Raw genomic sequence first — 26,578 nt, forward strand, 5'->3', positions numbered from 1 at the left:
TTTTATTTTTACTAATATTATTACTTTATTTCTGTTATGCATTTTTTTAATTGGAGACTTATTTTGCTCAATTTATTTATGATTTGAATGCAAATACAACCCATAGTGCAAAGTCGGGACGTCGTCATCGTTTGCTAATTGAGCAGTTGTGGCTGCCACATAGCTGCAGTGCTCTTTGTGGCAAGCAACAAGCATTGGAGCTTGAGTTTGAGTTTGAGCTTGAGTTTGCATTCGCGTGCGCGTCTATCAATTTGCACAGTTAATTGCTGATTGACCTCGAGAGCTCGGCTCTTAATGTAACCGATAATGGCTTGCGGTTGGCAGCGCAGCTTCTTGTCCTGCAGTTGCAGTTGCAGTAGCCTTAAGATGTTTATGGCTGCCATTAAGATGCGTTCCCCATGGCAAACAGCGGTACCATTTCCACTCACTGATGCTGAAGCACATAACAAAATGAAAAATGTATTTTCATAAAAATTGCGCGTACTGTACAGTTGGCCAAAGAAAATGACAGACAGCAAGCTGCGCATTTTTGCATTGTGTGTATATCCTGAGTAGCAGCTACATTTTTTTTGTGTTCTTCTTCTTCTGATGCTGCTGCTGCCATCAGTCAGGGCTAGTATGTGTTGCAAAAGTCACAAATCGCAATGCGTGGCTTATGCAATTTTCATGTTTGCTGCAAAAAGCCTGACAACAATGCGTTACATTTAGCAACATGCAACAAACGAAACGAATGCTAAATGTATGCAAACAGACAGGCAGCGGCAATGGCAACTGCAACAGGAAGCATCACAATATAGGAAACTTAAGTAGCTAGTATATGCCACACTTCTTGCTGTTGCAACAACAACAACAACAACAACAACAGCGGATGCCATCAAACAATCATGCGTATGGTGGCAGCAGCACGACAGTTTGAAATGCATTTTGTGCTCAAGACAGACATAATACATACCTACAGCTCATAGGAATAAAAATGCAGGACTGCCAAAGAAAAAGTCATACGCGCCAGCATAACAAAGTTGCTTGCTTACACTATAAAAATATTATAAGAGTGCCCAGGCGACCCGCCCCATTCCGCCCCCTGCTAAAAGCCCCAAATGCGCTTTAACTTAGCAAAATGTTACACATGCAACTGTCAAGATGCCAGTTGGCAGCACAAATGAAAAGGTAATTCGCTAAGAAGTACCTGTAGTTAAATAATCTAAAAAATATACAAAATAAACTTGTTTTTGCAATTAAATATTTTTCTTTACTATAGCAACTTAGTTTAAGTCACACAACTGACATTATGATTGTCTAAGTATAAAAGCAGAGTTCGAATCAGTTAAAGTTATTCAGTTACGGGTAGGGTAGTTCAAGCCACACTTCTTCTAAATTAATATATATATATCAGTGTCGTCATTTAAGAACTTAGACTAATGGCCGAATTTGGCTTTATTGAAAAATTATAAATTTTAGCAAATTGGCATTGCTTTTGTATTGTTGTAATCATTTATTTTGTTAGCTATCTACATATTTATTTATAGAGCACCTTTCTTTATTAAGAACTTTTAATTTAATTAAAATATTTAACTTACTTTTGTAGCAACTCAAGCGTTTCCCTTTGACCTACAGTCTAATTAGAGTGAATTAAACAAACTTTACACCTGCAGTTGTTTATTGAACGATTCGATTCGATTAGTTTATACTAAATACACAAGCTACAATATTATTTTGCATGCCTATACTTCCACTTCGCAGCTTATACGCCCACAAACAATTTAAAATAAAATATGTAGGTTTTACTTTTTGTAATTCAAGTAAATTATTATATTATATTTGTCAGTGCTATGCATATTTTAGTTGCTGCCAAACCATAACCGCACATTTTTGATCACAAAAAAAAAACAACAAAAGATTGTGAACTTTTCACATAACCAAATTCTAGCGAAATGTGCTTAAATTAAAATTAAAAAAAGTTTAGTTGGCCACTTCGCTTTGCCAAATTCGATGAATTTTTCTGGTATCCAATTTTATATGAAGGATATCAATAGCTATTTAGTGCTCTATAATAATTGGGCAAAATGCAAAGCCACAAACAAAATTGCTCACATTTCGAAATATATAAATGGATGTTTCGCGGATGGTAACTAACCGTTGGTTATCTACAATGGTTAAAGTTAAATGTCTGCTAGTGTATCTATACATATTTAAATGAATTTAAATATATGAAAATGAATTGCCGTTCGTTTGTCTCTCTAAGCCTCGTGAACGGATTTATCGTAGCTTGGTCTTGAAATGTTCATACAGGTTTAGAAACAGTTTAAAAAATGAGAAAAATTCGAATAATTGCCAGAAAAATCTATTAGAAATGGAAGCAGACACTTCTTAAAAATATTTCACCTCAGCAGGCACATAGAAGGTACTGGAGCTCATATTTTATCGATGAGCTTATGATGTTAACAAATTCAACAACTATGATCCGGCAATTAATTATTGTGCTGACCAATCGGTAACTGTTTGGTCTTGCAAGACCAATAATTGGAGCTCCTCAGCTATGAACAGCTGATCTAGGCCTAATATCGTATTTTGGTTTTGCACAGCGGTGAAGAAAGCTCGCTCGCTCTCTTCTTTGCGCTTGCATTCTAATAAGCTAACTTCGTTTGTCTAGCACTTGCCTTCTGCACAGCTGCACTCTCGTTTTCTTTTGATCTTGTTTTATCATTTTCGCACTATCAATTCTATTAGATTTAAGGCCTGTTGCTAAGGGCATTTTCCAGAGTCGTAACAAGTTCTTCGCAGAGCAAAGACTACTCTAAGACTCGAGTCAAGTTCGTATCGTATCGTATCAAGATCTTCGATCGTTCGCATACCAAAAGACTACTCGGGTCTTAGTGCACTTAGCTACATTGTCTAATTCGAGACAATAGTTAATAGTTTAACACAGCCCAAGTCGGGGCTGTTGTTTTAATTTAATACATATATTCACTTAATTATCGTTTTACTTTATATACTTTATAAAATAAATAAATAAATATAATAAATTATATACTTAATAAAATGTTTTAATTTCGAACAAAAAAACTATTTAAAAAATACTGAAAAAGCTCAGTGGCTTAACAGTAACAATTCAGTAGATGAAAATAATTTGTAAATACTTGATGCCAGGCCTTTAGCGCTCTGGGATTGGAAATGAATCTAATCATCTCTTGGCCAACATTCAGAAATATAAAACCAGTTTCCGGAGAATTTCATGCCCACTTTCGGAAATACTAAATGTGCAGTACGAAGTATGTCGGGTCAGCTAGTCTATTATAAAAATTATACAAAATTTTGCTGTTAAAAGTGATGAATGTTATTTTTGGATTCAGCTTTGGTTGCATAACTTTAATAATAACCTATCCTTATTTTTCGAATGTCAAATTAAATAAAACTTGTTGGCTTAACGCAAACTCTAATGAATGCTATGTGCAAGATTGGCAAACAACAGTGCTAAAAAATGCACAGTCAAAGGCACACCAAAAACAAAAAAAAAGGTTCCAGCATGGGGACTGTTTGTTAAAAGTAGAAGAAAATCAAATTTTGTTAGGTTGCGGCAGCGGCGGCGACGACAGCAACAGCACCCGCCATGGGAGCAAACTGACAGCGCAGTCAGATGCCAGATGTGTGAAAATTTTTAATACATCAACTGCAAAGGCGAACCGCAATGCAGCCTTTACCTCCACTCAGCGACCATATCAATCCGACGCAGACCAAAGACCGGTGTTGTACCCACAGCAAAGCGCAGACTCAAATGCAAAAATGCATAAATAAAAGCACGCGAGGGGGCGGTGGGAGCATCAACAGGCGTGTGAGTTGAACTTAAAAGCGCCAACAATGCAGGCATACAAACAATTTAAATATAAATAATTTGTTTACTCATGTTCATGCTCATTGTGCATTTGTTGCTGTTTGTCTGTCTGGCCGATTGTTGTACTGCTTGTTGTTGTTGTTGTTGTTGTTGCCACTGCCTCATGCATAATAAAGTGTCTGGGCAATCAGATGCTGCACACTGACTGACTCGTGGCCAGCCACCACTCTGTGTGGGGTTTGCGGGGCAAGTACATGACTTGATTCAGCACATGACTGGCCGCACAACTAAATTATTTAGTTATAGTGAGGGCCTGTTTACCGCTACAGCGTGTGGCTGACCAGTTGCCCGCCAAACAATTCACTGTGTTATTATGTTAAACGCATTGTTAATAGCCCACCCAGAGGTCAAAATGTTCGCGCCAGCTTTGAAAACTCAAAATGTTCAATACAGAGCACAATCTCTCAGCTCGCTAGCCACAAAATGTATTGTGGTTTAACATAAGATAAAACATATCAAAGTGTGCTAAACAACAAAGGCAACAAATACATTTCATTTGCAATTAAACATAGATGTAGCTAAACTGAATTTAAAGTTATAAACAAAGTTAGGTAGAGACTTGACAGGCTGATAGCTGAAATTTGCTGCAGTATGGGTTGATATTGTCGCTATATTTATACTATATTTATTTTATAGTTATATATAGTTTTAGAAGTGACTTTAAAAATCGATTTAAGAATTCTTTTTAACTAATTGTGTGCTTTCAATATTTCTAATACTAGTTCTGCCTTTGAGCATGTGCTTGTATGATATTATTATTATTAAAGTTTCCTGAGCGTATATTGAATAAAGTTACTTTAGTAGACTACATGTCGTATTTGAAAGCTCTGGGTCTTGTAGGCTGAGAGATCTACATGCTGATGTTTAATATATGTAATAGGTTGCTATCATACATAGAGAGTGCATTAAATATTTACATGCAATTACATATTTTTTGCAGTTTACATAACCAAATTCCAAAAATTAAAATTATCATAGCATACCCTTAAGCGTTTGCCGCATGTGGCATTGAAACCTTAATTCAAAATTAATTTAAAATATCTTTTTTTTATATTTTTTATTTATTTATATTTGTCAAGATTATGTATATGATTAAAATCTCTTTTAGCGGCCGCTAGACTTTATTTTAGACCCATTATTACTGCTCTCAGATTTCTTTGTAGATTTCGAACTTTTCAACTTAAATTTTCTCATAGTTATCATTTTTTGTTGTTGCTTAATTCAGTTTTGATTTCCTGCATCAATGTTCTTTTAACTCATTTTCTTATTAATAAGTTAAAACTGAATATTCATCCCATATAGCAGGTCTTGCAATGTCGGATACGCTCGCCTTTCTACATTGTTTGTTGTTGCGAGGTCAAAGGAAGCGAATGATAGCAAACAAACTCTCAATGTTGCGGGCCTGTAAAATTTGTATTGTGTGGAGTAAATATGTGATGTTAGTCTAGTTATCGCTTTCTGTATGCGAGTAATTAGTCTTCTACTACAATTGCATATTGTATTTGTGCCTTTAGCCAATGCTTTACTTAGTGTCTAAACTGCTGGATTGGCATTCAATTTAATCAATTTTGTACATGCATTGAGTCAGATGTCAAGTTATTTTTGTTTGTTATTAATTTGCATTTTGATTGGACTTCTGAGACGACGACATCGACGGCGACTTGACAGCTGTCGACATGTGAAATGTTAAAATTACGCTGCCAATTACTCTCGAAAGGACACAACTGCCTTAAGGCAGCTAAAATTGAACATGGCGTTTAAAAATTGTGAGCCCCCCAACCACTCTGCTCGTTTGCTTACATCATGCGGCTGATGCTGCTGCTGCTGCTGCTGCTGCTGCTGCTGGCAGCCACAAGCCAAAATGCTTGTTGGTTTTGCGTGTAGTAAAAACAACGCAATAAATTGCCTGGCAATAATTGATTAATGGGGGTTGCTACAGCTACAGAGCTAGAGCTTCAGCCAATTATCAACTTATCATTGCCGCTGCGCCGGAAAATTGAAAACTTTTGACTGGCAAAGACGACGACGCCGACGACGACGACGACGACGCATCTAATTAACGAAGCAACTCGTTTTTTGTGTGCCCCGCAGGCTGCAGGCTTTGTGCGTCGGCAACGCAGAACTAATTTAAATTGATTGAATATGCTTCGATAGCATTTCAATTAACTTTTACGCGTCCTTGTGCCTATGCTATGTAGTACTTGCACCTTATACAACACAAAACTCACATAAATGAGATAGCTAACGGAGCGAAAGCATTTTGCATAGTAAGTGTGTGAGGGCGGGGGCGGGGGCGGGGACGGGCTCGTTGCATTGCAACTAAATCACCAGAAATCAGTTATAAATCCAATGGACGATGCACAACAGAGCACACAGCAGGACATTAGACTAACAAATACGTATGTATAATTCCCTTTGCGAGCAAGAGGACGCTAAACCTCATATACATATAGATATATGTATTTGTAGCTGAGTGTGTGTGTGTGCGCCTTTCAATTATTCAAATAAAACAGCATTTGGCTGCAATGGCAATCAGAGCGCACAGAGCATCAACAGCAAGGACTCTGACGAGGCCGCGATAACCCAGCCAAACTCACTTGCTATATACATAGCATATGTACACATATATATGCTGTATCTATATCTATATCTGTACATGGTATATACCTTAGGTAGACAGACTTTCACACTGACCAGCCAGCGTTGGTCAGTCAGTCATGCTGTACACACGCTCAAAGGGGCTTAGCCTACGTCGACTTTAATCTATTGCCTGGAAAATGCACACACACACACATGCTCACACATTTGAGCGCTGCTTGTTTGCAGCATGGAAACATCAAACATCGTTGGGTTTTAATTATTATTTGAAATCACGTTGACGTTGTCTGCATTTTAGCCAGAATGCCTGCCGGCAGGACTAGCTCTCTCTTTCTCTTTTGTCCGCATCTAATGAAACATTAGCTGTCTGCCAACAAACAACAATAAGCCTCTACCACAATGAGCAGCATTCATATGCGTGTGTGCGTGTGTGTGTGTCTAGAAATCTAATACGTAAAGCGCGCTTAAGCATAAATTTTATTGTTACTTGCACACGACAGAAACTTTTGCCATATTTCTGATTCGCCAGAGTTATTGTCAGCACATAATACATATACACAAGTGTTTCAAATGTTGCATGAAATGCAGCAGGTTAATATAATTTAATTGAAGTACATATCGTACAGCAAATAGAGTCTTGCTGTAGCTGTAAGACATACTGAATGCGTTCAATTAAATATTTACTTGTTTATTGACAGCATATTCCTAAAATTCAAATTAACATAGCATACTTTTAAGCGTTGGCTGCATATTATGTGGAAAACTTTGCATTTATTCAAAATTAAGTTAAAAAGCGTGTTTTTTGAGTCTTCCCCTTTAACTATATATTTATATTTCTGAATAATATGAGAATACCCCAATTTTTTTTAATATTTTATAGGATTCTTGGTATTCTCGGAAGCTTACCTTTTTTTTTGATTACACGTAACAAGGTATAAGGTTAAAAATATGCTAGATTTATGACTTAAGCTATTACCCAAAACTAATATTCCAGTTTTAAATACTTTGCTTAGAATAATTTTAAACAATTTTTACTTATATCAACTAAAGAATTCTCACTTAATTATCTTACATAAAAACTTTCGACACACACACACACGTGTAGATAGCACATCTCCCACTACCCCATGAGGCAAGTTGATTGATAGCTCTCGGCTGGTCAGCAGCGCTCTAGGCCATACTGTCAAGTGTCAATTAAACTAAAACGCGGCAACAGGCAGCAAACCAAAGAACCTACAGCGATAAAATATCACGTGATTTTTTTCACAGTTCCTCTTTATTTTTTGCGCTGCACTAATGACACCAACAGCGTTGACGTTGATAGGCCACAACAATTTTCATTGGACAGCCATTTACAATAAACGTCAACGATTGTGCAGCGCTTAAGCAAGAGGAGAAAAAAGAAAAGAACGAAAAAAACAAACAAAAAAAAAACGAAATGTTGTAGTTTAGCTTAAGCGCAAAATCAAATTGGCATTGAGGTCAGTCAGCTTGATAAGCGCTAATGAATGATTTTCTTCTGCGCTTCAGTGGGCCGTGTCTATGGCCAGCCACAGTACAGCGGCAGTCGCAGCAGGACACTTGTCGCGGTTTGGGCAATTTAAGTGGCGGTTGATGTTGTGCTTCATGACAATGCTGCTCGTGCTGCTGCTGCTGCTGCTGCTGCTGCTGCTGCTGCCGCTGCTGTGGTTGGGTTTGGTAGTGTGCGATGCCAATGTTTGGTTTGCTGGCAATTAACGTGGAAAAAAAAAAAGAGCTACAAAAAGAAAAAAGAACATGCAGTTTTTTTCATGCGGCATGTTCGTTTTTGGTGCTTGTAATAAAATGGCAAACGTATGCCTGCAATCAATAACCGAAGCCTACAGCAAAAGTGGGCAACAATAACAAGAAGCGTAGCAAAAACCACAACAGCAACAGCAATAACTTGAGGGGGGCGGGGAGTATTGTGTGTTAGTGTGTGTGCGAGCGAGAGAGCCAGAGCTGACAACAAGCGACTTAATGGAGGCCAAGTTGATGAAGATACAAGACAGTTGGCTAACGGCAGGTGAGCCGAGCATACAAATAAGAAAATGCAAGAAATGCAACAGACACAGAGCAGAAGCAACAACAACAACAACAACAACAAAAACATAAGAAGAAAACATAAAACGAGCAACGCAGCAGACAAAACTTTTTTGAGCCAGCAATGCTAGCAGTAGTCGCTTTTGTTGCTGCCCATACAAATCGTTACCAATTTTCAAACGGACACGGCAGCAACAGCTGTAGCTCGTCTATAAGCAACGGTCAACTTATATGGTCAAACGGGCGGCGGCGGCGGCGGCGGCGACGGCGGCGGCAACGGTGCAGGTGAGGCGACGACGGCGCTGCACACCTTTCATTTATTGTTCAACTCATTGCTCATGTCTGTGTGCCTGCTGGCGTATACGTAACGTCGTACAAACGCTCAGCCCACTGCGCACTGCTCACTGCTCACTCCTCACTCAGCTCAGCTCAGCCTGGGTATGTGTCTCTGCATTTTGGGCTTTATGTTGTGCATGTGTCTGGCCGAGGTCTTTACGTTGGGGCTTGATTGGATTTGCCCGATGCAAATGAAGAATCCAATTTTTAAAGTTTGTTTTTCGTTATCGTTACGTTTCTTGTTAGCTGCTCATGCTGCTGCTGCTTTTCGTACTGTTTGGCGGTTATTCTCTATCGCTTTTGTGCTCGTCTAGGTTCAAAATTGTTGCCGCCTCATTCTTGAACTGCACACCCTTGTCTTTGTTTTTATTTTTTGCTGCTGCTGCTGCTGCCCATGTTGTATATTTTTTGGTCAAATCAACACAGATACTCTGAAATGCACAGTATAGCAACTGTCCGGCCATTGACGAGCACAACTACAGCTACACTGGCAGGTAATTCAAACTAAATGCAAACAGAGCAAACCAAAAAACTCACTGCAAAATGCTGTGCCTTTTGAATTTGGCTCTGCGTTACCACAAAATCGAATTTTCACTTTTAAACAATTGGCGTTGCCACAAACAATGTTTGTTGGTTTTTCTTTCATGTCTCTTCATTAGAAGTTTTTTTCTTTTACACAGTGGGCAGCTTGTAACTGAATAAAATTTGCTGTTTTTTTTTTTTTTGTTTTTTAATATTAAGAACCGAATAACTGTGTTTGTGCTGCCTAAATGCATAACGAATTTTTAATGCAACTAACATTTTTGATTTATCTTCAACATGGCAACAAATAAATATGTATAAAAATTTCATCTAATAAATTAGCATAAAAAATTGATTTACGTTTCGCTGAGAAGCGCGTTAAATTACACAAACGCAAATATATAAAATAGAAGCGCAGCATATTTATCAATGTCTGACATATATTTATTTATATACCGTCGCCTTAATTAGCCAATTATAATTTACGCATTTTCTATGCTCGCGCCGTAGATAAAATTGCTGCAAAACTTCACAGCTGGCCATAAAATACAAGGACAGGCGCATTAGTCTTTTTATTAAATAATTGAGCACCAAATACGAACAATTCATTATTACTGATTGGCACAGGGCTAAAAATGAAATACCGACCAAGTATATTAATTTGATTTTATAGAATAATCTATAGCAGAATTAAACGCAGAACAACGTCCTGTAAATAAAGGATACATTTTTATTGGTTTGGGTTGCCAACGCGGCCAGCAAAATAAACCCTTTCAAAGTCTCTTATTAAAAAGACAAATGGACGATCCACAATGAAACGCCTTGGATTCAGTGTTCCACTCAAGAAAACAATCTCAAGAACTAAAATTAATTTAAAAAAAGTTAATAATGAAATAACTACAAATACATTGCGTTAGTTCTATTGGCATACCTTGAGCTGCAGCTGCAGTAGATCCTATTTCGTCTACCTCGATCATAGCTTTTTGAATTACCTTTTCAACTTTGATAGGTGGATTATTATTAGTTATTTTCTCTAAATTTGCTGCTTTGCTGAATAAGTCAATAACGCCGAGCTCTTTCAGCACAGGGATCAGTTCCATTTTAAATTCAAATTTAAACTTCGGTAACTGAAGAAGTGTTTTATATTCATTATGCCTGCTGCCGTGTGGCGTAAGTTGATGTGCGTGAAACTTGTGAAGGTTGCTAACCAGTTTGTCAATACCGTCTTTTTGATTAGGCAACAGAATAACCATTGAGACATTTGAGTTGGCATAAGGAATATCAATGATTTCTGCATCTAATTCCTGTATTGGGTTTGATCTGAAATCAGCGTTAATAAGCATTGTATCAACGAAAATCGATTTATATTCCCCTTCATCGTTTAAACTATAAAACTTTGCTTTTTTTGTCGAACTTTTGTCAAAAGGATGCTTCCAGCGCCCGTTAAAATAAATCGCACTGAGTAGCATTGCGATTGTGTCATCACTGGTTTTGTCAATCATATTTGTTATTTTTTGACGGGTGTGTTCGGCAAACCAAGTATTAATAATATCAACAGTCTCAGCAGAGTTTCCAAAGTTGACGCGTCCAACAGTGTTATCAAAAAGACTTTTAATCTGTTCTTGATACTCCTCCAATATTTGAGCTTTCTCTGCGACAAACAGCCGATTGGCCATATTTATTTCAACATTTTGTGGTAGCTCACGATTCGTATGTGCATATAAATCTATTGCCTCAGACTTCGAGGAACCTGGCAACTGCAGCAGGCTCTTCAGTTCAGCTGCAGTATTACCCTCGGCTCCAAAGTATAGTTGCGTTAAGCCGTCTTGAAGCAGAACAGGCGAAAATAGAGTATTTGATTTCTTGCTGTTTCGAAGAACGCCTTGTATTAAGGATGTCGACACGGTCTCTAAGATCACATGTGGTATTGCCGCTAACACTAGAAATACTAGCAAAGAATAAGTAATGCACAACTTTACCATTTTAATAACACTATTTCAAACTTCAGTTCGAATCGCGCTTATATAGGCTGAAAAGCCAATTAGATTTGGTTTTAAGGTTACATAGCAGTATCGAATTTATTTAATTTAGCAGTTATATATAAACATTTCCGTAACGGAGTTTGATTAGTTCCAAGTAATCAGCTTACTAGGCTGCCAAAGACTTTCGGTTCACTTAAATGTATGGTTTGTTTTTAAATAGATTTAATGAAAATAACAAGACTTGATATTTTCGTAGCACATAAAGTAGTTTATTTATATCTGTTGTGTTCATCGCATTTTCAGTAACTTGACTTGCTTTTTCTTGATTAGAGATGACAGAGAAACTTTAAACTAGGGATGCAAAGTAAGAACAAAGATAATATAGTTGGTAACTTAAACATATTATGAGCTTTATTAATATTAATTAGGGCACCGCTAGAGCTATATTGGAAGTTAATTTTTGAAAATTGAATCCAAGATTTTTAACTTATCTGGAGAACACATTCAAAATGAATTATTTTCATTGTGACAGTTTAAAAAACGCTTAGGAAAACTGTATCAATTGAGAAATGTTATAAATTAAGCAAACATTTTCCGATGACTAAACGTGACTAAATGAAATAAATTTTAGCGAATAATCGTATGAATTTAGATGCAAAGCCTGCTTTACAAAATGCTTTAACTTAAACTGTGTGTGGCCGATAAAAAGGTAATTAATGCCGCCAATATGCTTGGTAAATGGCAGTGCAATCGCCTAATGCGTTTGCATGTTAAGCAGCGCTCCTATTAGCTTTCAACCACAATTTGGTGCCATAAATTCTGGGCGCGAGTTCGAGAGCGTTTAACGCCACACAGCTCAAGCCAACGAATATCAAGTTTTATTGACCCACAAATAACGTGCAGATAATTACAAAAAACAATGGCAACAGCTAGCGGCCACTTGATGGCCAAAACACACACACACACACACATACAGATGGTGTGGCTGTGTGTAGGTGTGAGTGTGCGGTTTGCGGGTGTGCAAGTGTGTGTGATAGAAAAATAACAACATAGCAAAGTGGAAAAACTACTTACAAGTATGTTAACATGCGCAATTGTTCAGAGCCAATGCCGTGGTTGTTGTTCCTGTTGTTGTTCTTGTTGTTGTTATAGCCCTTGGGGCCGACTTGGCCAGCCAGCAACAAAGAAATTTTCCCAACTTTTACTCCTTCTCATTTTTGTTGCTCCCACTCTCGCCTGCCTCCCACTTTGTAAGCTTAGCTCAAGATGCTCGAGTTTATTTGTTGTGGTCATGGCAAAAAGTAGTCCAAAAGATAAAATACAATAAAATAAAAGGCCAAGCGTTGAGTAATGTCTGTGTCCATTGTTCTTGCTGTTATTGTTGTTGTGCTTAGTTTTTCTTTTTGTGGGCAAAACGCTGCATTTGTGGGCCGGTCGCTTACACAATACCTTGTGGCTGTTGTTGTTGTTGTTGCTGCTGCTGTTGCTTGTATGCATAATTTATACGGCAAGCTTCACATGTTTTTGGCTAAATTATTTCCCTGGCAGTGGCACGTGCTGCGCTTGGGCCGGGCACAAAGGTTCCAGGTCAAGCATTTGGTCATAAATTTTTAGCGCCTGCCCTGCGACACGCTCTATGACATTATTGAACTTGAAAGGCGATCTGGCCAAAACAGCAATAACAATGGCCAAGCAAAAGGCTAAAAGCACAACTGCCAATCGCCAATGACCTTGGCAATCTTATGCTGTCTTTGATTTATAAACAAAGCAGCTGCAAGTACATTAAAGTAAACATTTCCTTTATAAATTTAGATTTGTTGCTAGGCTAAGCTTTAATTTTGCATTTGCTATTACGTATTTAATACTTTAATAAATAAATACTAACAAATGATTGCTACTTTCAAAATTAATAATCCTCCTCTTTCGGTTACTCTTTGCTTCACAGTAAGTTGGCGAGCAAATATATTGCCTTGAATTACCGCCAGCCAAAGTCCGCCAAAGCGCTGCCTACGCTTGAGTCATTTTATTAGACAGGCGAGCATTTTAGGCCAAAACTTTGGTTGTTTTCTTTGTGTAAAATGCCAGCTGACGTCTTGGCTTGTTGCGGTTGCAATTGCTTTGGGACCATTTAGCATTTTTCAAGTAACCACATGGGGCTTAGGCCAAGGCCAACAACAGCTCAATGGTAATGGCGGAGCAAGCCAGAAACAAGCAACTTGGGACAGCGACAGCAAACTAGACGACTGCCTTTATTGTTGTTGCTGTTGTTGTTCGTGTTGTTGTTGTTGTTGTTGTTGTCTGTGTTGAGGTATTACAAAACTCTAAACAGGCGCAAGAAACTTTTTTCCCCCAAAAGCAAATTTACTTAATTTGATTTCTACCAACGCCCCTGGAGTGCACTGCACTGCGCCTAAATGTGCGTGTATATTTTATAAAATTCTTTTTACGCAAAGCAGACAGCGCAAGGCGTAAAAAAAACACAAACCAAAGGCTTGGGCGTAAAAGTTTTTAATAAAGTTTTTATACCTAGCAAAATGCGTAGAAAGTTGGCCAGGCAGGCACCAAGTGGCAAACGCCCGTAATTGAGCCAATTTGTTGCCAGGACCTAAGCTGAGGCAAGAACAGAAGAGTTATGGGCTTGCCATGTTCCAATTGGGGTTAACTCTGGCTTTAAGTTTGCAAATGTGGTAAGTAATTAAAAATTAATGCCACTCCACAATGCAACAGTTGAAGTCTGGCCAGGCCACAACGAGGATAGTAACATAAAAAATATAAAATGTGTATAAGTAAGAAATCTTAAGAAACACATTAGTTATAATAGTTGTAAGAATAACTTGCTCGAAATTTTTGTCAGAGGGTGAGATGCAAATAAAAATATATTATTAGTAATAGATTTTTTTTATTGTGTGTCCTTTTGGTGCTCTTAGAATTTGTTTCGACAGGATTAGTTGTCAAGTCCGCTTGGTCTCTACAACAAAATTTTTAATACTATCTACTTTAATTTATTTAAATTTTTTCTTTTCTTCGAAGTGCACTCACATTACACAAAACTCTTTTTGTTTTAATAGAATAACAAAAACCATGGATAAAAAAAAGAAAATTAAACCACCATAAAGTGGCGTAAAATACTTTATTATAAACTATATTTAAATAAAATGATTGAAATCCAATTTAATGCTTTAAAGCTAAATTTTGTATTGACGTTAAAGCTTTTTGTTATATACTAAGAGCTCTATATATGTAATATATGATATTTCTAATACAGCAAATGGGCACAGCTGTTGCTCGAATAAGGTTTTTGATAATGAAGAGAAGCATATCAACAAATTAGAAGCCACATAATCTCTAATGCGTTGCTTGGGTGGCTTTATTCACAATCTCAGTATAGAGTATACAGTGAAACACTTTGGATATGCTGCTCTTCAATATTAAGTTGGCTTAACAATTGTATTAGAAACTCATAATAATAATTACTTACACTTTCGTGGCCACAAGTCAATATGCAATTCACTTGAGTAGTTGTGCGCATCGAAGAAGCTGCGTTTGAATTTCATTTCAAAACAATTTGTAAAAGTCTAACACTCACACACAGACAGTTACAAACACACACGTGTATGTGCTGGAAGTGAAGTTTGTTTGGCAGCTAAGCAAATTTACAGTCAGACGCAAACGCTGCTGAGCCAGCGTATGCCAAGTGCGTGCCAGAAGCGGCAACAGCTAAAGGAGGACCCCGTTGAGCCACCTTAACCCGCTTAGCCAAGCTGCTTGTAGCTGTTGTGCCTTTGGCTGCATGCATGTCAATAGTCTTGCATTTTTAGCATACAACTATATATGGCATATATATATATTTTTTGATGAATTGACAGGCAATGCTATTTGTCAGCAGTCAATGCGCTTGTTACATTAAATTGCCAGTTGGTTTGGCTGCGCAGCATTGTTAATATCAGCGCTGCATTTTATATGCGCAGCAAGAGACAGACGAACGAACAGACAGAGCGACAGACAGACAGACGGAAAGAGCGTTAGAGAGCAGGCAAGTAACTGACATAGTGGCAACGCCAGCAAATTGTTTTGTATTGTGTATTGCCGACAAGCGACAGCTCGATTTGCATGTATCTCACTCGCACTCTCCCTATCTCTGTCTCTGTCTCTGCTTGAAATAGTTTACGCACTTGGCATGCAACGCTTGAACATGCCAATTGGCATACGTACTTGCATTCACACATATCCGGATCCGGTGTGTCCTTGATGTTTATGGAAAAATTGTCATCAAATTGAAGCGCTTGTTGCAGCGTCCAATCAAAATGGCTTGCAGCTCTGATTGACGCCAGTCAGCTGTAATCTAATATTAATATTTTACATTAAATTGCATTCCCCACCTAGCGCAACAGTCAAGCATTTAATCTTTAACTTTGCCGTGTCCTTTGCATGTGAAGTTTCCTTTTTTTTTTTTCGCGCACGTGCCACGCACGAAAACAACTTCAACTTCTTCTTGTGCAGCAAAAATAAATGGTTACGCAAAATAATAGCGAACAGTCCCTAGCAATTGCATTGAGCAGGCAATCAGTGCTAACGCAACTTTTCAAATAACTTGCCACATTGCGTGACTCTATCAACTGCGTACGCCGGAGCGACACTAATACTAAATATAGCCGAAGTTTAGCATAGTTGAAGTTGCAGTTGAAGTTGAAGCCTTGCCACGCTAATCAGAAATTAACATTCGCTTCCTTTTCTCGCGTTTCATAGTTTTCTCTTTGTTGTGCATTTTATAAATAAGTGCATGTCAACATAAATTAAAAATGTAGCCACAGTTGATTAATAATGCGCAAGCAAATTCTGACACAGCGAAACATTTAAAGCAGCCAAGCGTATTCCCTGCAATATTCAAAGATTTTCATTCATTAAAAGAGTTGTATTAAAGTATTAAAATTGTCTTTTTATGTAGCACACTCAAATATAAACTTAAACTAAATTGGAAGTCATCGATACTTACACTTGTCAAACAATCAGCAATCATATTAAACAGGGTGACTCCAGTTGCTTTTTTGTTTAGACAAATTGTTAATAACATAAGCAAGCGCTCTGCCGCTTTTTGATAAATTTGTATTTCTGTAACTGAGCAAATTTGTATTGTCAATTGTTTCCGAAGTGAATGAAAATATATGCTTTAAATAAATGAAATATTAGAATATTACCTAGGATGACTCCAGTTTTTTTTGCTCAGACAATGGTCAATTCGCAAATATCAGAGATTGTTAATAAATTTCTGGCGAGATTGTTAATGTATTTCTGTTCCAGAGTGAATAAGAATTGTCAATTGTTTCCGAAGTAAATGAATTTTAACTATTGTTAAATAAACGCTTAGATTTAAAATTTGTTATACAAAAGCTAAAAATAACAATTCTTTGTCAGTTTTTATTATAAAAGTTGAAAATAAGAATTATTTTTGCAATTCTTAAATAAAAAAGCAAACAATAAAAATGTAAATAAAATATTTTTGAACAGCAGCTTGTATTAATATTATTACTATAATTATGTACTATATAGTCTGTATGTAGATATAAATTTAATTTTAATATTGATAATTAAAGTCTAGATTCTTAGGATGTCTCTTGCTTTTTACTATAAACAAAACATTCAAACTAAGGGGAGTTAGCCTTTAAAAATCTACAAGTTACTATAAGAATCGATTTGGAGAAACTTAAATTCAGTGCATGGAATTAAAATTGCAAAAGGCCTGGCTTGGTATGCAAGTCAAATACGCTTTGGCAAAAGAGCATTAAAAAATATTGTGTGTGGCAGTGCACAAAAATAAAGTCATTAAAACTGTAAATATACAAAGGAGGAATGTAGCAGCTGCAAGGGATGGTTGCAAGCATTGGTCGTGATGCATGCGTGCAAGAAATGGAAATGCGGTTAATTTCCGTAAAGTATGCAATAATTTCTGGCGCCGAGCATAAGCGAGTGTATAAAATGAGTGCAAGCGTGTGTGTGTTTGTTTGTGTGTGTGTGTGTGTGTGTATTTGTGGCAACACAGTCAATGTGTAAAGTAAGTGGCACGCCTTCATGGCTGCATGCAGCAAAGTAAATCTCTTTGGCAGCCTGCGAAGACGGAACTAACGAACAAACGGACATTCATCAATATAAATCAAGCGACGACCACAAGGCCTGGGCTCGGGCCTGGACCTCCAAGCCAGAGCCTGGACAATGCTCAAGCGATACGCCCCAGCTGTATAAATAAAAACATTTTTGCAAGCGAAAGAGAGAGAGAGAGAGAGAGACAGCGCGCGGGCTGCAAGCGAGAGGCTGTTAAAATGTTGCCCAAAGAAATATTTGCATGTTTTTATTTATATTTCTTATTCGACTTGGTAAAGAGGCATGAAGGGCTCAAATGCGCTGCTTGCCAATGCTGGCTGCCTGCCTGCCTGCCACAGAAGCATTTTCGTTTCATTATGTTTTGTGCGCCTAAAGGATTGCAATATATATATAAAGCATATACATATATATATATATATATATATTTATGCATGTATTTGGCTTTATTTATTTTTATATATAGGCTGAGTAAAACGCTTGCGTGTTACAAGGACAACATGGGCAATGGGTTACAATTGCAGTAGCTGTTACGCCCTGCCACCGATTTTATGCACATTGGTATGCCTTGCATGCAGCAACAGCAGCAACAGCAACAGCAACAGCAGCAACAATGCCTTTGGACCAACGCATTTTGAGTTCGGTATTTGCGGCTTTTTATGTAATTCATGGTTGTTGCATGTCTATATACACATACATTTGCATTTGCGCTTGCTTGTGTGTGTGTGCATGAAAAATATGTATTACATTCATTTTTTTGCAGAAGCAGGCAGCAGCAACTTTTAATGCTTGGATTTGGTCAAAGAAGCGTACGCGAAAATCACGTAATTTATGTGATTTTCCTGCTGTTACAGTTACACACACACACAGACACACAAAAAAAGGGCTCCAGCTACAATTAAAGCGAAAAATACACGCACACAGGCACAGGCAGAGGCAGCGCTTTCGCATATCAAAAAGTAAATGAAATGCGATCAATTTGATAAAAGCCGCTGACTTAAATAGTCAAAAAGTACGCGCAAAAAATAAACACAAAGAACAAACAAGTTAAACATCAAGCGAAGAATTTCAATCGAAATACAATTTATGCCAAAGCCACATAAAACAATCAAGGTAGGGCTTGGCTTTTTTCATAAATTATTGTTGGCTGAATGTCCTAGGATTTGCGTGAGAAATTAAATTTATATACATTTATAATTGAAGCGAAGCTCAGCCTAACTTTTTGCTGCAAATATTATAATTTTATATAAATAATATTTTCAAACACTTTTAATTTTTTGTGATTCAGGGTTATGGATAAGATAGGGAATAAATTCCAATTATGCAGTTGAGTTTAGCCATTTCTTTCAGATTTTTTTCTTGCAATTCTTGCAAAGGTATCTGAAAAATTTAACCAAACATTAAAGAAATACCTGAATGGTATTTTTTCTGATTTCTTAACTCACTCACTCACCTCTAATGTGAAAACTAAATAATTATATATGAAATTTTTGTACACAAATTTATCTTCAAACAGAAATTAAGTCAAATGTGAGAACGAAATTCTTGGTAACACTCTAACACCAATTGCAGTTTAATTTTGAATTTTATACATCAAATACGCTGCATGCTTTACTTTAAAAACAAAACCTTCTTTTTATATTACACATGGTGTCTATTGGATTTGTAGCTATATTGGTATTAATCAAGTTCTGATGCCAGCACGTTAAAAAGTTTTTGCACTCGCAAAAATCACGTTGCGTGAATTAAAAGTTCATTTTAATTGCATGATCTATATAAAGTGAAGTTTTTCGAGCGCGCACTCAAGTATTTTTTATAGTGCATGTGCCATGAATGGCGGCTGAATTTTATTTGTCATTTCCGGTTTATGTCGGAAGTTTACATTATTGAATTCAAACGGAAATGCAGCCAAGCAAATCCATACAAAAGTCGAAAGCTGAAAAATGTGTTTAAAGTGCGATATGTTTGTTTGCCAAAGACCATAAATAAATATCTGTGTATATGCGTTTGTGTATTTAAATAAATGTCCACCAAACACACACACGCACATATACGTAAGTATATATAGCACATATATATAAAGGAAGGCACACAGTTTGCGTTTGTCAATAAATCAGAATGCTTATCAACGTCAAACGACCACAATGGCTCCAAGCAAACAATATAAACGGCCATGGGCCATGGGCCGACCGACTCAGTACTGTTAATAAGTACACAAGTAACTTTCTACACTGAGAACAACTGTCAACAGTTTGAAAATCATTAATTTTGTACTTAAATACAAAGGAATTAAAGTTAGTCAAGAGTTAAGCTCAAAATAAATACAGTTTATGACTAACAAATCTTTCAAACCTTTTAAAATCCATTTATTTAAAATGTAATTCATATTTGTAATAATGTATAAAACATAAAATATCTGATATTATATATTGCCTAACAAATTACGCTACAGTCAAAAGTTTAACATTAATATAAGCTAATAAAAAAATCAGAGTATGGCCATCAAATCATTAAAATTCTTTCGAATATATTTGACTTATACTTCGTTTAATAACAAAATAATTTAATCATCTTCTTCATCTTTAAAATATATTTTTATAAACAAATTATTAATTCTTATAAAAGTCTATAAAACATGCTTTATTATTTACATAATTTTAATAAGCATTTATAATTTAATTTCTGCATTAAATGTACTGAGTTTTCATATTACGCGTTTCAAATCATTTTAATCCTTTTATAGAAGCATTTGCTGACCATTAATGTTGACTTTGAGCCACCATTTATAATTAATTTGAATATGCCCCGCATATTTTGGGTTTTGGAATTTGTTCAAGTGTGTTTTGTGTATGTTTCGCTTGAATAAGAGGCTTGTATATTGAGCCTGCAACGGCTTATTACGCGCGATTAAATTCATTAAAGAAGTATGGAGGGCAAAGCGGCGACATCAGATGGAATTAAAGTGCGCGTCCAAAAACCAAACCAAACCAAACCAAACGATACGAGACTCTGTGAACGAGTCGACCGGGCGTAACCACAACGACAACGAACAAGCAGCCCAAATGACAACAACGACTGACAGCTGATGTTTGGCGCTCTCTATCTGCGCGCCTGCAGGCATTGTGGCCGCCAATTTATGGTCATGGCCACCAAGTTTACCCTACTAAACCCGCTAATTGCGCCGCTTTAGCCAAAAGTAGTCTGTGACGAGAGAACGAGCCTGCCAGCCCAGCCCTCCAGTCAGTCCCACTACCAGCAACTTGCTCTCATAATTATCTTCAATTTGCGCAGTGTTTTCCTCGCGCTGTTTGCATTATTAGCTGGCAATTTTTCGGAGCCCAGAGCCAAAGCCAATGGAAAAACAGTGCTTGAGCCCTGATTAGGCTCTATGTTGGATTAGCAAGTGCTTTGTCTTTTGTCGTTTGTCGCTCTCGTCTCGTAACCATAACAATGTAGCCCTCCCCAAGGTCCTATTGCCCTGGCAAGCACTTGCTGTTGCTCTTAGATAAATCCCAAGCATAAGGTGTCCTAAGATGTTATTACAGGCCAAGCTACTTGCAAAAGTTTGCCCAACAAAAATCAAAACTGTTTTGCGCATAATTTAAACCAAACTTTATATTGATTGAGAGGCCTATTTTCGTACCATAAAGTTAAGTTAATTGCTTTGAGTTTCTACAAAATTAACAGCAATTCATATTAAATTTATTACTTAAAAGGTGAAACGAAGGATTATAATATGATTTATTAAATATTGTATGCGCAAGATTTGCATAAATGAATTTAGAAGCATTTGAAAAACAGAAATAGCTTCATTTTCATTCTTAAGTCAAATCTTCCTACAAAAAAGACAACAATAAAATAATATTACTAAAAATAATAAAATAATAATACGCACACAATTTTTATATAAAAAAAATTTAAAAAGGAAAATCAAAACGGGTTCAAGAGAAAAAATTCATAAGTTCCGTTGCGCATAATAAACATTAAATAATAAAACTAATAAATTGATTAGCATTTAGAGCATTAGACTAGCTAAAAATAATTTTCTAAAACGACTTGAAACTCTTTTAAGTATAATATTATCTACAAATACGCCTGGGTCTCTAGTTATTAACGTCACTGAGAGTGACGTCACATAAAGAGGAGACGAACTAACATGATAGATTCTATTTTGTCTGGCTAAGCTAAAATTTCTAGTTTGTGGGGTCTGCCACGCCTCCTTCGACAACATCAAAATAGCCGTCGCCATTAATTTTTCTAATTAATATCTAACTACATAAAAAGAAGCTCTTCTAGTTTATTTTGTTTCGTTAATATATGCGTAACAACTAAAGTGAAGTCTTCCAAAAATATATTGCTGGTGTGTGCTGCGAAAATAAATTTTTAATTATAATGTTATAGCTTGTGTATTTTATCAATGTTTAACAAGCGCTTCGCTGAACATAAAATTCACTTAATTTATAGCGCACACAATATTTTATATAATATTTTTTTTTACTTGAATATGCCGGCCATGTCAACGAAAATTGCATTATATGACAAATTAAAATAATATTTATTGAAAATATGCACACTGCCTAAAATATGTATAGTGCATATGCCAATAAATATGAATAAGGCTAATAGAATTTTAACTAATATTAATTGGCATATTTTGCTGAATGTTGTTATAATTTGGAGAAGCAATTTAATATTTAGCTTATTTTTTATTCATAAGAAAAGCAAACTCAGAACTGAAAATTATTCAAAGCTAAAGCAGTTTATAAATGGAAATATATTTTATTTAATTTAGTGTATACAATAATAAAAAGCAAGCTTGAGTATATACCAACAAGCTGGTTAAAATAAGAGAAATAAATTGTTGAAATAAAAGTTTATTTGAAATACTTACTTTTCTGCTTAATACTTAATTTTTGAAATATAAAGCAAGCGCGCCAAACTTTGTTATACACTTTGACTAGGAAACTACAATAAGCTCAAGACTTGAATATTTCCAAATATATTTATCCGAATAGGTGCAAACTTGAGCTTGAGTAAGCTGAATCTTAATTATACAACTTATAGGATCGAAGTTGTCTCTCTTACTTACATTTGCATAGCTTTAAAATTGTACGTAATTTATGTAAATATGTTCAACACTTTCTACAGTGTGTAATGTGCGTAATATGTTAACTGAAAATTAACAGTAAAGCTTCGCCCTTAACATAATGTCGTCTGGGCAGCTGGGCAAACAAAGCGCATGCCGGTGCATGCCCCGCACATCCTGTCAATTCTCATGTACTTATGCGCATCCGTTATGCAAATTCAGTCGACTATCGACATCTTTACCCCCCGCCTCACCTACGCACTTTGCTATCTTTCTGTCTGTCTGTATGTCTGACTGTCTGTGTATCTGAATGTGTGCATCGTCGTTTGTTGGCATTCAACCGGAAGAAATTATTGTTATGCGAATTGATCTGCCATGGCCGTCGATAGCCTGGCTGGCTATATGACGTTGCAGCAGCAGCGATTGAAATCGCAGCTTGTTGTTGCTGGCTGCTGTTGCCACTGCCGCTGATAACGATGACTGCTGCCCCAAAATATATGCAATACTTTTTTATACATGCCGTACGCCATCAAATGGGCAGTTTGCGTTATTTATGGCTGCTCACACATGCATAAATAAAATCATAAAAATGAGCACGAGAGAATGAAAAAGAAGCGCCTACCTATGCGCAAATGCACAATAAATTGCAAAAATATTATTTTTATCAACAATAATTAATTAAATGCACTTAATTGCATGCCGCAGTCTCATTCTCTCGCTTTCGTTCGCTCCCTGCCGCCCTCGCCGCCTTTGTCTGCTGTTGCTATTGTTGACAACACAACATGGGCAACGGCATATGCTTGAGCTGCACTATAGCCTGTAAGTAGCCATGTAAGTGGACACATGGCCGAGCGAAGTATGAGGTTGGCCAATTGCGATTTATGTACATTTTTAAGTGGCATTAAGTGCGCGTTAACATCTTATGCATAACTTATTGCTACGTACAGCAACAACAATTGCATTTGTCGAACGACCATTAAGTGCGCACTTTTGAAACGCCATGCGCATAAAAAAATTTGTCACTCTGTCACTTAATGAGGCATGCGGCTAATTGTGGCTTAAGCCACGCAGCAGCGGCAGCTGCAATCGCTTGTCGCATTAAGTTTATTTGAGCAGCACAAATAAATATTATACTTACGCCATGTTGTTTGCAGTTGTTGGCCAAAACTTTACACAGTTTGTTATGCGTATGTATGTGTGTGTGTGTGTGTAGAGCCTTGGCCACTGATGTCTCATTTTGCAAAACACACAACAAAGCAGCAGCAGCAAATTCAATTAATTTGCCTGTGGCAATAGCAACTGCAGCTCTTACTTGCTTAACATTTATACACATGTATGCATGTATGCATGCTCGGGTGTATGTCTGTGTATGTGTGTAATTTACAATCCCAAGTGCTTGCGTCCTTGCATCTGTATGGGTAAAATTGTTAAATTTATATACAAAAAGCAACGCTGCTGCAACTGCCAAAGTAATTTGCGATAAGTGCCTCAGATTCTTTGGGGAAATTTCGACCACACAGCAGCAGCAGCAACAATATCAAGTAAAAAATGCAATAAAGTGTATAAAAAAAGATCAAATTTATGTTTCCGCTAGCTAATGCAACGAAATATAAATACGCTGATTTAAAAAAATAAACTTAAATTAATTAATGAGCTTAAATATAATCATCAGCAAGCATAATACTTAAAATTTTTATAAATAAAATAAATATGTAAATTTTTTATGAAAATTATATAATATTTTACATACATTTTTTTAAACTCCTAATTGTTGCCTATAGTATATATTATATTATTATATATTTACAAGCATTTAAATGAAATTCTTGACGATAATTAAATTTAAGTCTCTCTTCTATGGACAATCGATTACTGCATGGTCTGACAAGAAGCCCTTGATTCGTGGAAAATATCGTTGCTATCTTTTTGTCAGAAAAATAATCGATTATTCATTGGAATATGTAGTTGATTCACATCAACTGAAGCCCATATGGCTGAATTGAATTCACACATGATTTAAAGATCCTAAGAACAGATTTCTTTTTGTTTTATTTAAGATATTGTTTTAAAGCTGAACTAATAATTAAAACATATAATAAACTAATAAATATTAGCAAGCCTTAAAAATGAAATTATTTTTATAAATAAATTGCCACATTGTTTGCACTACTTTAAACTAGAACCAATAAAGCTACAATTAACCAATAACCCATTGCTGGGAAACAGATGAAAGCGTGGTAACAACTATGCAAATAAACCACTACAGTGAAAGCCAAAGAGAATGTGAGGGAGAGTGAGTTATAAAAACATTGGAAATGCATAAAAGGCGCATGAGAGTATGTGGCGTCTCCCAAGTGACAAACGTTTCATTTGCGGCTTGTGCCGTTCGCCACAATGCCATGTGTGTGACGGTCCATAACTCACACAACGCGACAGAGAGAGAGAAATGTAAAACAAAACAAAAATAAATATAAAAAAGGCAGGTAATTTGTATTTCAACTTGCTGCTGTTGTTGTTGTTGCTGTTGCTGCTGCGCATTGTTATAATAAATTGTATAAAAGTATGCAATGAAAATAAAAATGCCAGTGACGTAATTAATGAGTCAAGGTGGTGTCATATGGCGCATGCACATTAACACACACGCAAACGCACACACACAGACACACAGACACACACATAAAGACAAAGACATGCATTGCGTGTTAAGTCGCGTATTTCATGGCGTTTATTTATTATGCACAATGTGCCGTCGACGTCGAATGCCGCCCAGCCGAAATTATTGACTCAATTTGTGCAGAGACAGTCTCAGTCTCTCTCTGTCTGTATGTGTGTGTGTGTGTAAAGCCCTGTAGGCGCGTTAATTGCTTATGTAGCGCACATTATTCAGCTGTCATTTTGGCCAAGTGGCAATGCGTCCGACGCAAAAGTTGCGGCTTTGGCAAACAATTAGGCAGCTAATTTGCAGCGGCTCAACTGGCGGAGCGCAGCCCATGTGCGTGCTAATCCCGTCGCTCACACACACACACACACACACACACAGCTACAAAGGCTGGCGTTCTTGTCAGCGTCTGTCCGTCAGCCAAGCGCGCCAAGCTTAACGCTGTGAAATTTGGGCCAGGCAGCCAAATCACGACGAAATCCTTTTGACAAATAACCACAGAGTGCGATGCGCTCAACTGAACTCAGCCGTAGCTTAGTCTTAGCTCTCTGGCTGGCTGGCTGGCTGGCTGGCAAAACGGAAACGGAAACGGCAAGCGCTAATATGCCAAGTTATTCAAAGAGCATTGGACGTTGTTGCCATGCACTTTGCACCGTAAAGCGCAAACCTTGTCAACTGTGTGCGCATGTCAACGCCAAAAACTAAAAGGTGACAGGAATAAACGCACCAACGCTTCTCTCTTCGCTTCCCCGCACTGCCTTGCTGTGGTTTCCAGCCATTCAGGCAGTCAGCTAGTTAACCCAGCTGCATACCATACCAGTCAACTTGGCAGCTGTCATGTGCGTTGCGTATCTCTTGCTCTTGCTCTTGGCTCTGGTCTTGCTGCAAAACTTGCACTGGCTGCTGCTGCATTGGCAAGCACATCAATCACACATCGTTGCCGTATATGTCGCTTGTCAGTCGTAATTTACGCGCATTCACTGCGTGCCAAACAAAAGATTTAGAAAGAATGCAAGCGCGACAGCAGCCACACAAATTGTTTTGATTTTCCTCACTCGCTCACGCTCACGCTCCAATGACTGCAGGTCAGTTGACAATACAAGACGCCAACATCAACAGCAGAGACAGAGACAAGGATCCAATAGATACTTTTATGCTGAAATCTAACTCTAATAAAGATCCGACAGTCTGTCTATAATTATACGTACAGTCTGCTATTCCCCAAGTAGTTTGAGTTTGGTTTGAATTTCCAAAAACAAATTTGCCAATTCAACTCGACATTTAGTTTTGAGTAGTAGTAGATTTCAGCCATTGAGTTCTTAGCAATCAAAAAGCTTTAATACAAACAACTT

The 26,578-nt window shown here is 37.1% G+C and overlaps 1 protein-coding gene across 1 annotated transcript; it reads right to left on the bottom strand.

Annotated features, from left to right (window-relative positions):
* Positions 1-10,054: 10,054 nt before the first annotated feature.
* Positions 10,055-11,388, bottom strand: LOC108601585 (serine protease inhibitor 42Dd). The gene is made up of 2 exons (XM_017989485.1): positions 10,338-11,388; positions 10,055-10,267 (listed from the first exon to the last, which is right to left on the bottom strand). Exons 1-2 carry the CDS (start codon positions 11,386-11,388, stop codon positions 10,137-10,139), a joined length of 1,182 nt encoding a protein of 393 aa, XP_017844974.1. The 3' UTR covers positions 10,055-10,136.
* Between the last annotated feature and the right edge of the window lie 15,190 nt (positions 11,389-26,578).

The sequence above is a fragment of the Drosophila busckii genome, chromosome 3R (assembly GCF_011750605.1).
Source record: "Drosophila busckii strain San Diego stock center, stock number 13000-0081.31 chromosome 3R, ASM1175060v1, whole genome shotgun sequence".
NCBI classification, from domain to species: Eukaryota; Metazoa; Arthropoda; class Insecta; order Diptera; family Drosophilidae; genus Drosophila; species Drosophila busckii.

What these genes read in the sequence shown, in the direction of transcription:
- LOC108601585 (XM_017989485.1), bottom strand. Translation starts at nt 11,388, where the DNA reads ATGGTAAAGTTGTGCATTACTTATTCTTTGCTAGTATTTCTAGTGTTA. An exon ending in TACTGCAGCTGCAGCTCAAG is followed by an intron (nt 10,268 to 10,337) that starts GTATGCCAATAG and finishes AATTAATTTTAG; the next exon opens with TTCTTGAGATTGTTTTCTTG.